Genomic DNA, 13,670 nt, shown 5'->3' on the forward strand with positions numbered 1-13,670 from the left:
TCTAAAATACTTCTTAGGAATTGAAGTGCTCAGGTCGAATCATGGAATATTCTTAAGACAGAGAAAATATGTCCTCGACATGTTGGCAGAAACTGGCCTCTTAGATTGCAAGCCTGCTGACACACCAATGATACCGAATCATGGGCTAAAAATTGTTGAGGGAGCTGAACCTGCAGATCGAGAGAAATATCAAAGGTTAGTAGGGAAATTACTCTATCTGTCGCACACCAGGCCAGACATTGCATATGCAGTAGGAATTGTCAGCCAGTTCATGCACCAACCACAAGAAGAACACATGAACGCAACCTTACGAATAGTAAGATACCTCAAGGGCACAACAAATTATGGAGTGTTCTTAAGAAAAGGAAAGGACCTTGAAGTAGATGGCTATACAGATGCCGATTGGGCAAGTAATCCAGTCGATAGAAAGTCAACCGGTGGATACTTTACCTTCATCGGAGGCAACCTAGTTACTTGGAGAAGTAAGAAGCAAAAGGTTGTAGCCTTATCAAGTGCTGAAGCAGAGTTCCGAGGCATCAAGAGTGGACTCATGGAGATCATATGGCTTAGGAGATTACTTACTGAGATCGGTTTTCCCCCAAACCGAAAGAGTAAGTTATTCTGTGACAATAAAGCGGCAATCAGCATATCAGAAAATCCAGTACAACATGATCGAACCAAACACGTTGAAGTCGATCGCCACTTCATTAAAGAAAAATTGGAAGGTGGAGTCATAGAATTCCCGTTTGTGCGATCCGAGGAACAATTGGCTGATATCCTAACCAAAGCAGTGAATCCCAGAATTTTTAGAGAAGTTTTGGCCAAGTTGAACATTGGAGATACCATTGCTCAACTTGAGGGGGAGTGTCAAAAAGAAGAGAATAACGGCTAGTACCAAGTTTCCATAACTTGGTAATTGGTATTACAATAAATGAGTGAACTTTCCTAGATACATTTAATTAGTGATAGTTCCTAGTGTAATGGTGGTATTTCCTATGGTTGTAATTCCCCTATAAAAGGGAACATGTGTAACCTATTCAAAACATAACAGAAAAATACAATCAAAACCATTCTTCTATCTTTGCCACCATGTTCTACCTCCAATACAACGCCTCTCTCGATTACCATCTTTAAGAAATTAGAGGTGGAAGAAACGTAAACAGAGAAGCCCTGGAGAAAGAGGGAGCGAAGGGAGGAATCAGCGGAGAATGTTCGGTGGAGACGTTGGCGGAAGGCGTAGAGATCGGAGGGGAGTAAAGGCGGGCCGGTGGGGTTGATGAGCGTGCAGCCGGAGTCGGCCAGCACGGAAGCCATATCGTGAAATGGAGTAGACGGCGTGGTTTGGGGTTGGGGTGAAGCAGGAGGTTCATCTTCGGTGGGTTTGAGGACTTTGGTAGGTTTGGGGGTGGTGAAGGGAGGAACGAAGGGTTTGGATGGCCGTTTGCGGGAGAGCATACTCCGTGTGTGTGTGTGTGTTTTGATGGCGCGAAACCTTTCTAGTGTTAGCCTCTTAATTTCGGAAGCCTCACTAATTTACTCAATAATCCTTTGTTCCTTTTAAAACCCAAACGGATCACCTACAACAAATCCTAAAACACACTCACAATTCCACATTCACTTATTAAAATTGTTCATATTTATAAGATTATTTTATTTTATTTTATTATGAGTGCATTTTAGGATTTGTTTTGGGATTTGTTATAAGTGATCCATTCCGATTTTAAATACATGCTCTTTTTGAGAAAACTAATGTTACCCGTAGAGCACATTATATGATTTGTAATGTTAATGGAAATTCAATCATAACTTACTTTGTATCGTTGATAATTCTAATCATAAAAGAAATAATAATAGTGGTAAGTACTTTATACCTCATGATATAGTCAATAGTCAATACTTGATTAAATGTCACATATATTCTACATCAAAAATTAATAAACTTTATTGTAGAATTGATTTTTAATAATACAAAACGACTACAATTTATATAAGGAAAAGAGGGAACATTTTTTATGGTCCGCGAACTTTGTCGAACTACTATCATTTTATGTCCGTGAACTTTGAAAATATCATTTGAGGTTTGTTAACTAGTACTGGTAAATATCAATTGAAGTGTTTTTTTTACTATTTCCTAGTTTTTCCGGATGAAAATACCTTCCATAACATGATGGGCAATATAGAAACTTAAACATTCAGTCCAATTATACTATAGGCTTTATTTAAAAAATAAAAATCTATATAGTGATACTTCAAATTATACATTTACTGTGACTGTACTAAACTTATCAGTTGTCACATACTCATATCTTTTATAAATTAAATACCTTTATTAAATATTTTTGATGAATTTTATTAATATAATTTGACATTCAATATTATCACTTAATAGGGTGATATGCAAGAAAAGTTCCTTCTCCAACTTTTTATAATTAAATAATTTTAAAATATTCTTGAGATATGGATACTTGTAAAAATTAATGTTACAGTCAATAGACACTAGTGATACTTGAATATTTATATACTCATGAGTATTATTTTATTAGTAAAAAATATATTAAAATATTCTATTTAATCTATTAGGAGTAATAAATTGACGACCCTGTTGCTCCGAGATTCATTTATCAAGAATAGGGATGTCAATCGGGTCAGCCTAGCGGGTTTCGGGTCAGTCGGGTGTGGGTTAATCGGGTTGTGTTTTTCAGGTTATAACAGTTCGGCCCTAACCCTAAAAGCTCGGGTTTCGGGCTAGCCCAACGGGTTAATCGGGTTGCTACCGTTAAAATTAATATGCGATCAATCCAATAAATAATGATGAAAATTAGTTATATTTATAAAATGTAAAACATTTAATTATAATAAATTTGATAATTTGAGATATATGCTTAAACTCAAACATAAACATGAACAAATATTAACATTTGAGATTTGTGCAAAATGAAGTATAAACATATTTCGAGAAATTTAAAAGAATATTTTAGAAATTTATATATTTTGTAGTGAATTTGAAGTCTCTAATTTATTTATCTATTATTATATTAATAAAAATTAATATATAATATGTATATTTAATATAAAATTGAAAGTTATTTTTGTTGGTATCCATATTATAAAAATAATAAATGAAGTGACGAATTATGGGTAAAATGAATAGAACAATAGAAATTTTATCGGTTTTCGGGCCAGCCCATCGGGTTTTCGGGTCTAGCCCTAATGGGTTGCGGGTTAATCGGGTGCGGGCTAATCGGGTTGTGATTTTATCATGCTATAAATTTTCAACCCTAAACCTATATATTGGACAGTGCAGAATCCCGTGAACCATCGAGTCTTTGAACGCAAGTTGCGCCTGAAGCCATTTGGCCGAGGGCACGTCTGCCTGGGCGTCACGCATCGCGTCGTTGAAAAAAAGAAAAAAAAACCTATATATTGGACAGGTTATTCGGGCCAGCCCACTGGTTGCGGGCTGCACTGACATCCCTAGTCAAGAACGTTTAGAGAAACACGAGGAGGTATATATCTTCTTCTAATTATTTCCTAGTTATATAGTGGCATATGTTAAATCCCCATTGCCTGGCTACCAATTTCCAGTATTACGCGAAGCTGGATGAAAAACACAAAACGTTGGAGAAAGAGAAGCTCGAAGTTGAAGCTAGAAAAAAGGTGAACAAACATACATGCATATATACTTATAAATATCTGTCATTCCACATATATCATATTCATGTTTGCAGCAATAAAGGAGTTGAGGAAGGCCATGGTGTACAAAGCAAAACCAGTTACCTAAATCACCAAAGATAACGAGGAGGAGGAGGAGGAGATGCGGTGATGCAGGAAGAGCTTGTTGTGGGGAACTTAGAATTCATGAGCGCGCCAAAGGTAAGGAGCGAATTGGTGGGCGAACATCACACGATGATAGTAGGGCTATTATGGATGATCTACAAGACCAGAAGCATTCGGATCATCAACATCAATAAATATATAACTGATTACATTTTCACGTATAAGGTTGACTTGAAACCATTTAGGCTGGACATTCCTATATTCATGGGCGGATCCACGTGGACTTGTAGTGGGGCAATTGCCCCTGCTCAATAATTTTCTTCTATACTAATTTTTCTTTAAATTTGAATATTTATTTGAGTTCCTTCTTAAATGCCTCCTTCTCAATACTTCAAATTATTTGTTTATGTGTATTTTTGCCCCTCTTAAGTTTAATTCCTGGCTCCGTCCCTGCCTTTATTGAGCTTTCAACTCAGAATATCACATTTGCACGTATAGGAAGAGGTTCAAATAAGAAGCTAGATTTGAATTTTTGAGCATCTTATTAACTAAGCTATGTTTAATTGTTGTGAGCTAATTTGAATGCTCACATCTTAACAAATTTTGTAGGTTATTTTTAAAGATGCAATGATCTAAAAATCATACTCTCTATTCTAATATATAAATATTAAGACTAGTATAATTTGATTTGAAAAAACATGGCTCCTTTTCCCACAAAAACTAAACACAAATTAGTTACACGAATTTAGCACATCCGACCGCCGACTATCTTTGTCTTTTTCGAACACAGTAAAAATAATTTGCGAAAAAAACAAAAATAGATATGGTGTTTAGTTAAACGGTTGTACTAGTTTAATTGAAATCATACAGTATATATTAAATAAATAAATAATATATGTTGCAGTTATTAAAGTTTAAAGAGATATTTGAGACAGTTAGAAATGAAGGGTTTAGCGCAGAAACAGATATCCCGGAATCAAAGGGCTTCCCCTCTCACCTCTTCTCTTCAAACTACTTCTGCTCCTCCTTTCCCCATCGTCTCCATCAAATTCCAAATCACACCTTTACTAATAAGAATTTACCACTTCTTCTTCGCATAAACCACCACCTCTACGGCGGCCCCGAGGCGGTTCCTCACCCACCTCCCGGCCGCCGCCACCACCACCACCACCACTCTAGTATAACCGATCACCGTTTTTTTATTAATTTTTTTCCTGCAACATTTCCTAATCCTCATTTCGCATTTTCGTTTTCGAATGGGAGATCCGCAAAATCCATACGACTGCTACGCAACCGCCGATCCATCCGCGTCATCCGCGTCGTCGTCGTCTCAGTCGTACGTCTCCGAGGGCGAGGACGCGCCGCCGCTGTGGACGAAGGCGCGGACGCTGACGAAGCAGCTGTCCATGCTCGAGGTGCCGCGCAACATCGCGTGGGAGCGGCGCCGCCGCCAGGTCCAGCAGCAGGAGCGGCGGAAGAGCGAGGAGGATCTGACGGACGAGGATCTGAACGAGCTCAAGGCCTGCATAGAGCTAGGGTTCGGATTCGACGCCGAGGAAGGGCAGAGATTGTGCACCACCATCCCCGCGCTAGATCTCTACTTCGCCGTGAATCGCCAGTTTCTGACGAGCCCCCTCGCCAGCCCTAGCAGCACTGGCTCTGCGCGGCTGCGGATCGGATCCCCAAGCCCTAGCCCCGCCCCCGTTCCCCCCTCGCCTACGCCGCCCGCGACGTTAAGTCTCCGATCATGCTCCTTCACCGGAGAATCCGATTCGTGGAAGATTTTGAACAAAGGTGCGGCGGTTTCAAAATTGAGAGATTCAATTTGTGCATTTTGATATGAAATTGACGAATCGAGTGTTTTCAGGCGATGATCCCCAGCAAGTGAAGACGAAATTGCGGCATTGGGCACAAGCGGTAGCATGCTCAGTGATGCAGTCCCCAATTAGAGGCGGTGGCATGGATTAGACGATCTATTCTAGCCAGGCATAGACAGAGAAACAATTCAACTCGAGAGAGACAGAGATTACACGATCTACCTCTCGGAATGGCAGGGCCGCCGCCGCCGCCGTCGGTAGAGGTGCCAGTCATGCTCCGCCGCTCGATCGCCATTAATGATTGAGAGTTGAGATAGTAAGTATTTCCTTGAACGTGGATGTATTACTCCTACTAGAGAATCGATCTTGTTGCCGCTACTGCTGCAAACGTTACGTCAATGTTGTTCTTGAACGTGACAGAATTTGATCCTTTTTTTCAATTTTACAGATAGATGATAATGTTCATCGATTTGTTTCCGAATACTTGACATTGTGATTCATATCCGAATCTTATGATTTTATTTGCAATGTTATTTTTTTATAGTATGAATACATGAGAATATTATTATTTGCAATGATTTTATGTGCATGGACGGGCGAAGGGAGGGTGGACCCGGGGCACAAGCACAACAATTTTTTAAAACTATAGATATGTTTATAGTAATTTTATTATAATTTTAATAAGAGTTCTACAGTTTATAGTACTGCATCTCTCTCACAACATGTCATGTCCATTTTCGGATCATGAGTAAAACCACATCTCGTAATCCTTACGTCTATGATTAAATTTGTTTTGAGAGTTTGTTTAATTTTATAAAGTTAATTAAATATGGGACCTACTTTTATATACTCCATCCGCCTCTAATGAATATGAACAATGAGTTCGACGTAAGTTTTAATAAATAAGGGGAAAAGTAAGAGAGAGAAAGAGAAAATGTAATGAAAATAATGTTAGTGGAGAGTGAGGTCCACACTATTATAATGGTATAAGTTGTCACGACCGCCCTTTAGGGTTAATAAATACGGGCGATCGTGATTAAAAGGATTTAATAAACGGATGAAGAGAACTAGGGTTTCAATAAAGAGTTTGACCAATAATTAATATTTCATAACAAAGGGCCAAGAGGTTGACGTTATCCAAATAATTAGGTTCAAAGCTAAATGAATGATGAGTAAAAACAATGTCTCAGCGGAAGCGTTCAAGAGAAAGAGTGACGTCATGTGTGGAGACACAACGACCCTCGTAGTTCACAACTAACCAAACCATGCTTCAAAGTTTAAATTGCTCAACACCATCAATTGCTCGTCGCCGCTCAACCTGCACATAGGGAAAACACATGCAGGGCTGAGTACTATAAAATATACTCAGTGGGCTCATGCCGAAAACATTTTCAATAAAAATATTATTTATCATGCCATACATAAGTAACCATCGGGGTTTAGCTTTAGAAAGGCCCGAGGCACTCAAAATCATTTCCCATTGTAAAAGTCGACTGATCAGTCATTTTCCCATAGACGTTAGCCATATCTGCCAATGCATGACTTGGAATGTGGCCACAAACCAAGCCACTAGACCGGCCAGCCCGTACGCTAGCACACGATCTACCATAGGTGTACACTAATCCAAGTAGGGTTTGCGGCCCTATGAGGACCCGAATTCGATTTATATAATAATGGCATAAAGCCACATCAGATAGGCACGTTAAAAATCAAATCACGGCATGATAAATACAGTTTCATTCCCATCGATAAAATATTTAGGACGTTGTCCGTATTTAAAAGAAAGCCCACCTCGACTGCTTAATTCACAAGCACTTTCTTCCCCTTGGTATCACGGTTCACTTGCGATGATTCACCTTTAACATTTAGATAATACATAAATCAACACACTTTTCCAATAAATAAATAAAAATGCATGCATCCTAATTAAAGCTATTTATCTCGGTTTTCGATTATTCGGCGGCCGCTTACACCCCTAATTCTTCCGTTGGCTCCTCGTATTTTTTCTCAACGATGTCGAAATAAAATTCCCAAAATTATAAAAGTGTATAACTAAACTATCGCAACTATTTCTCTTTGTTAAGAAAATTATGTATATATATTCCGGCATGAGATAAATTATTCATACTTCAAAAATTAATTCGGGATTTAATTAAATAATTTTGTCACGATTAACTATCGGCCCAAAGATTTATTTAAAAGCCCCAAAGCTTAATTATTTTCCCCACCTTATATCTCCAATTAAAATCTTTATGCCCAAACAATTAAATGGAGCCCATACTTTAATAATTCAACCTATGTCAAATAATGAAGCCCAAATCCATTTAAAAAAACAAAAGGCCCATACTCCCACCATCCTCCACTTCTATCTCTCTCTCTCCCTCCCTCTCTTCTCTCTATCTCTCGACAAAAATTTGAGAATTTTCCCAAATTCCCGTCGCCTTCCCGATTTACTCCACGCCGCCGGCCGCTGCTCGCCAATCCGTCGCTCCTCCAAACTCCGCCAGCCACCGCCGGACTATCTCACGCCGGCGGCCTCTGCTGTTTCTCCATCGACGTTGATGCACAGAGCCGTCGTCCAGCCGGCGGTCTTCCGTCAGTCGCCGGATAAGCTGCTGCTGTCGACGTCGTCTAATCCGTCACTCCTCCAAACTCCTCACGACGTCGGCCACTGCTACGCCGGGAAGAGTTGCTGCCATCGCGCCCACGCTGAGTCAGCGTACCCAACGCCACTGCTGCCGTCGGCGTCGTTTACACGCCGTCCAGCCGAGCCGCCTTCGCCGTCAGATGCCGGGAGACGCTGCTGCCGCCACTATGGTGTTCACACCGTCCAGATCGACAGATTCGTTTTTTCATCCCCCGAAGCAGCCCCGATTAACCCCGCAGATAAGTTCTTAATTTGATCTTGTGAATTACAGTTTGATTCTTTAATTAAGTTTGCTTCGATTCATTCGATTAGGAGGTATATCGCAGATTGTAGTAACAGTAGGGTGTAATGTATGAATACAGTAATATGAAATTGGAAATTTGGATGGAGAAGGTGTATACCTTAAATAGATTTCAAAAGAACAACAGGTAGCTCCCTCTGTCGACTTTGGTTCTCGGTTTCTGCCGGGAGAAAAGTAAGTGAGTTGGTTTCAAATCATGTACAATAGAAAGAAATTCAGCAGGATTACCTTGAGTAGGAGTTGAAAGAATGAAACTTGTTTTTTCCTTGTTGCAGAGAATGTATAGAAGAAATTTGATTCTGTCGTGTATAATGCCGAGGGAGATGATTTGGTTTGGATGTGGGAGAGATTTAGGGGTGAGGGGAGAAACGGTTTTTACGTGGGTTGAGGGGAGGGTTTTCGAATTCTCTTATTTTTTCTTTTTCTTTTTATATATTTGGTATTTATTTGCAGTTCACGGAGGAGGAATATCTCATTACGGAGGAGGAAAATCTCTGAGAATCTTTAATTTAATTGAATTATCGACTTGGTGAGCAAGTCAACAGGAAGATGATTTAATTTGATTTGTTTAATTCATTGTCTTTTGTATTTTAATTAAATTATGCAGCCCACAATTTATTTATCACGGACTGGATTTTTATACTATTTACCCAATTTAATTCATCGGATCAAACACAGATTTGAGTCCAATAAATATTCCTCACGGAAAGGAAATTTTTTTTAAAATTCGCATTGTGATTTACTTCACAAATTTCTAGCCCTCATAATAAATTATGAATTATTCACAAACATTTAATTTCACCACACGTCAATTATTCAAAGCAGCCACGTCACATATTCCACAAAGTTGACCCAGTCAAATTCCAACTCAAAATTAGGTCACGAAAAGTATCCTACAATAATTTCACTCGATCATTAATCCACGGACTTTGAACATTAATAGCATTAAATACAAGTACTTTAGGGTTTGAAAATTAGGGTTCAAAAAGTGGGGCGTTACATCCTACCAACTTTAACAGAAATTTCATCCCGAAATTTGTTACCCTCAAGTAAAGAGTTCTGGGTATCCAAGCCCCTTGGCCTAGCGGTAAAGGGTGCTGGATACCGCGTCCATCCTGGAGGTCTCGAGTTCGAACCCTGGGTGGCGTAATTTGTCTTTCCTCCTTGTTATAGGAGTTGATTTGTAATTTCCTCCTTCATATATATGATATAAATATATGAAGTTAATTTAAAAAAAAAAAAAAAGTAAAGAGTTCTGGATACAATTCCATTATCTTATCCTCATTCTCCCACGTGGCTTCTTTATGCCCATGATTTCTCAAAGTACTTTCACACAAGCAACATGTTTATTTCTCACATTCTGGATCTTTCGGTCCAAAATTGATTGTGGTCTCTCCTCGTAGCTCAAGTCTGGATTTAAGGCGACTTCTTCGTAATGGATCACGTGCTTAGGGTCGAACATGTATTTTCATAAATGCGATACGTGGAAAACGTTGTGCACATTTCCAAGGTTTGGTGGTAGCGCCAATCGATATACAACGGGGCCCACTCCTTCAAGGATTTCGTAAGGCCCAATAAATCGCGGCTTCAATTTGCCCTTGACGCCAAATCGTGTTATCCCTTTTGACGTGGATACTTTCAGGAAAACTTTGTCGCCAGTTTGGAATTGTAAGTCGGTTCGTCGGACATCCGCGTATGATTTTTGTCTGTATTGAGCTTCTTTTATCCTTTCACGAATTTGCCGCACGATTCCCACCATTTCTTCAACTGCATCGGGTCCAAGTAGTATTCTCTCGCCAACTTCGTCCCAATAGAGCGGCGATCTACACTTTCTTCCGTATAATGCCTCATACGGCGCCATGTTATCGTTGCCTGAAAGCTATTGTTGTAGGCGAACTCAATCAGTGGTAGTGCTGCCTCCCAACTTCCTCCTCGGTCGAGTACCACGGCTCTCAGCATATCTTCGAGAGTTTGGATCGTTCTTTCGGACTGTCCATCGGTTTGCGGGTGAAACGCTGTGATGAAGTTCAATTTGGTTCCAAGCTCTTTCTGTAGACTTATCCAAAATCTTGAGGTAAATTTCGGGTCACGGTCGGACGTGATAGTCACTGGGACTCCATGCAATCGAACTATCTCCCTTATGTAAATTAGAGCTAGTTTGTTGGACCCATAGCTTATGAGAATCGGTATGAAATGCGCACTCTTGGTAAGTCGATCTATAATTAACCAAATGGCGGTGTTCCATCTCAGAGTCCTTGGCAAACCTGTCACAAAATCCATGGCGATGTGCTCCCTTTTCTTCTCTAGTGGTTGTAACTTCCCATACGATCGTTGATGTAGAGTCTCCACTTGCTGGCAGACTAAACATCTCTCGACGAATGACGCTATGTCCCTCTTCATACCATTCCACCAAAAGGACTTCTTCAGATCTTGATACATTTTCGTACTTCCTGGGTGGGCGGTGTAAGGAGTCTCATGTGCTTCACTCATAACCTCATTTTTGAGTTCCTCGTTATCCGGCATGCACAGTGTTCCTTCGAAAGTAAGGGCATGGTCATCTTCTTTGCTAAAATTCTCAGATTCGCCGGTTCGCACTCAAACACGAATTTCTTCCAATTTCGCATCTATCCGTTGTGCTTCAATGATTCTCGACCTTTGATCAGGTTCAACAGCTAAAGTGGCAATTCGCACTTCTACTGTTTCAGGTGTTCTCACCACTTCCAAACACATCTTACTAAATTCGCGAATCAGGCTTCGTCTTTGGTGATAAAAGTAGCCAGTTGGGAATGGTCCTTCCGGCTCAAAGCATCTGCCACTACATTTGCTTTGCCGGGGTGATAATTGATGCCACAATCGTAGTCCTTCACCAACTCGAGCCATCTTCGTTGCCGCATGTTCAAATATTTCTGCTCGAAGAAGTACTTCAGGCTTTTGTGATCCGTGATGATCTCACATCGGACTCCGTAGAGATGATGTCTCCAAATATTTAAGGCGTGTACTACCGCTGCTAGCTCCAAGTCGTGGGTTGGATAGTTCAACTCGTGTGGCCTCAATTGTCGTGACACGTAAGCAATCACTTTGTTGTTTTGCATCAACACACATCCAAGTCCCACCTTTCAAGCGTCAGAGTATACCACGTAGTTCACTCCAGGCTCTGGCACGGCTAGAATCGTTGCACTAGTTAGCTTCTCCTTCAAGAGTTGAGAACTTGTTTCACACTCAGGGGTCCAATTGACTTTTACCCCCTTCTTGAGTAGTTGGGTCATGGGTCTTGCTATCTTGGAAAATCCCTCTATAACCTTCGGTAGTATCCTGCCAAGCCTAGGAAACTTCGAATCTTGTTTGGTGTTGAAGGTACTTTCCATTGCTATACCGCCTCAACCTTGGCGGGGTCCACTCGAATTCATTCTGCCGATACAATGTGACCAAGGAAGTTCACTTCCTTAAGTCAAAACTCACACTTGCTGAATTTGGCATATAGTTTCTCACTCCTCAACGGCTCCAAAGTGATTCGCATGTGTTCCTCGTGTTCCTTCTCATCCTTCGAGTAGACGAGTACATCATCTATGAAGACCAAAACGAATTTATCCAAATATGGATGAAATACTCGATTCATCAAATCCATGAATACAACAGGTGCATTCGTCAATCCAAACGACATTACCAGCTCATAGTGACCATACCTTGTGCGAAAAGCAGTCTTCGGTATGTCCTCTCTTCGGATCCATGAATACACACCGGCTCCTCGAAGTTGATCGAATAGGTCATCTATCCTCGGCAGTGGATATTTGTTCTTGAGAGTCATCTTGTTCACTCTCTATAATCGATGCACATTCTCATCGATCCATCAATCTTCTTCACAAAAAGCACAGGCGCACCCCACGGTGAAACACTGGGTCTAATGAAACCCAAGTCCATAAGCTCTTGAAGTTGTATCTTGAGTTCTTCCAACTCTTTAGGCGCCATTCGATATGGGGCCTTAGACACCGGTGCCGACCCTAGCTCTAGGTCGATTGTGAACTTGTCACGACCGCAGTTAGCTAAGGATAGCATAACTCGGGGAAATCGTGACTAAGGAAGGATTATAAGAAGCGGGGATAGAGTTTAGGGGAATATAAAGCCAAAGCCGAACGAGATACACAAGTTAACATCAAATAGGGAAAATACTTATAACAAAATACACTCGATCATACAAGATCGAGTGACTGTTCATACAAGTCTGATTATCAGAGTCAAACATAACATAGGCACTGCCTCTTAATTGACACAGCGGAAGCAAAAGAACGCGGTCCATGTGTGGAGACATGAACCTCCGAGAGTTTTATTCTTAGTTAGTTACTAGTTGCTCTCCACAACACTTGTTCCCCCCCCCTTTTCCACGTCTCAACCTGCACGTTTAGAAATATATGCAGGGCTGAGTACAAAAAGTACTCAGTGAACACATTGCCGAAAATTACACATATACATTTAAAAATATTGTCAAGCCATCATCACAGTAACACTCGGGGGTTTTATTGAAAAGACCCGAGCTTACTAAAAATATTCACATTGGACTGCAGTCCCTTTTTCCTGTACTTTGCCATATCTGATCACATTGTGCCGTCGAGATGGTGTTCTCGCACGGTCACCTTCTCTGCCCATCATGTCGGAGGTTTCCATGTGCCGGGAAGGTGGCCACCTTCCACGGTCACCTTCTCTGTCGTTCACGGTCAGAGGATTCCCGTGTACACTAGTCCGAGCGGGGACACCACCCTCACTGGGACCCGAATTTGACTTATATATCATCATTCATAATTCATTTGGCCGTAGTCAACAGATAGGCATCATACACAAAACATTTATGTCAAGACAACATCTTTATAAATCACGAGCATGTGTTCGAGTTTTCATACGATTTGTATTTTAGTATAAGAAAGCTCACCTCGAACGCTTAGTTTCCTTAACTTGATTCTTTCGTTCCGACTTTACTTGCGAACGTACCCTTTTTTAAAACATCACAATAAGAAAATACTAATTTAGTTTTAAACTAACTAATTAAACGAGAAATAAAACTCAAGGTTTAACTTTATTATTAAAGTTATGATTATTATCATTATTATTATTATTATTATTATTAAGAAATTTCCAA

At 40.4% G+C, this 13,670-nt stretch overlaps 2 protein-coding genes across 3 annotated transcripts; one reads left to right on the forward strand and one right to left on the reverse strand.

The window, feature by feature from the left end:
* LOC121775298 lies at nucleotides 1–1,129 on the reverse strand. 2 transcript variants are annotated; one of them, XR_006045108.1, is made up of 2 exons: nucleotides 374–1,116; nucleotides 1–170 (listed from the first exon to the last, which is right to left on the reverse strand). XR_006045108.1 is itself a non-coding variant. In XM_042172367.1 (2 exons), the coding sequence occupies exons 1-2, from the start codon at nucleotides 844–846 to the stop codon at nucleotides 30–32; spliced, it is 537 nt and encodes a 178-aa protein (XP_042028301.1). In that variant the 5' UTR covers nucleotides 847–1,129; the 3' UTR covers nucleotides 1–29. The 2 variants fall into 2 exon arrangements, 1 of the variants encoding a protein (XP_042028301.1); XM_042172367.1 differs by having other exon boundaries at nucleotides 451–1,129.
* Nucleotides 1,130–4,744: 3,615 nt separating this feature from the next.
* LOC121774013 lies at nucleotides 4,745–6,140 on the forward strand. Its single transcript, XM_042170929.1, has 2 exons — nucleotides 4,745–5,571; nucleotides 5,645–6,140. Exons 1-2 carry the CDS (start codon nucleotides 5,034–5,036, stop codon nucleotides 5,743–5,745), a joined length of 639 nt encoding a protein of 212 aa, XP_042026863.1. The 5' UTR covers nucleotides 4,745–5,033; the 3' UTR covers nucleotides 5,746–6,140.
* The last annotated feature ends 7,530 nt before the right edge of the window (nucleotides 6,141–13,670 follow it).

This window comes from Salvia splendens, chromosome 17 (genome assembly GCF_004379255.2).
Source record: "Salvia splendens isolate huo1 chromosome 17, SspV2, whole genome shotgun sequence".
Classification (NCBI taxonomy): Eukaryota; Viridiplantae; Streptophyta; class Magnoliopsida; order Lamiales; family Lamiaceae; genus Salvia; species Salvia splendens.

Coding starts and splice junctions, on each gene's coding strand:
- LOC121775298 (XM_042172367.1), bottom strand. CDS start 846: ATGGTATCTCCAATGTTCAACTTGGCCAAAACTTCTCTAAAAATTCTG. Junction 171..450: donor CTAGGTTGCCTCCGATGAAG/GTAAAGTATCCA, acceptor CTCGATCTGCAG/GTTCAGCTCCCTCAACAATT.
- LOC121774013 (XM_042170929.1), top strand. CDS start 5,034: ATGGGAGATCCGCAAAATCCATACGACTGCTACGCAACCGCCGATCCA. Junction 5,572..5,644: donor GTGGAAGATTTTGAACAAAG/GTGCGGCGGTTT, acceptor GAGTGTTTTCAG/GCGATGATCCCCAGCAAGTG.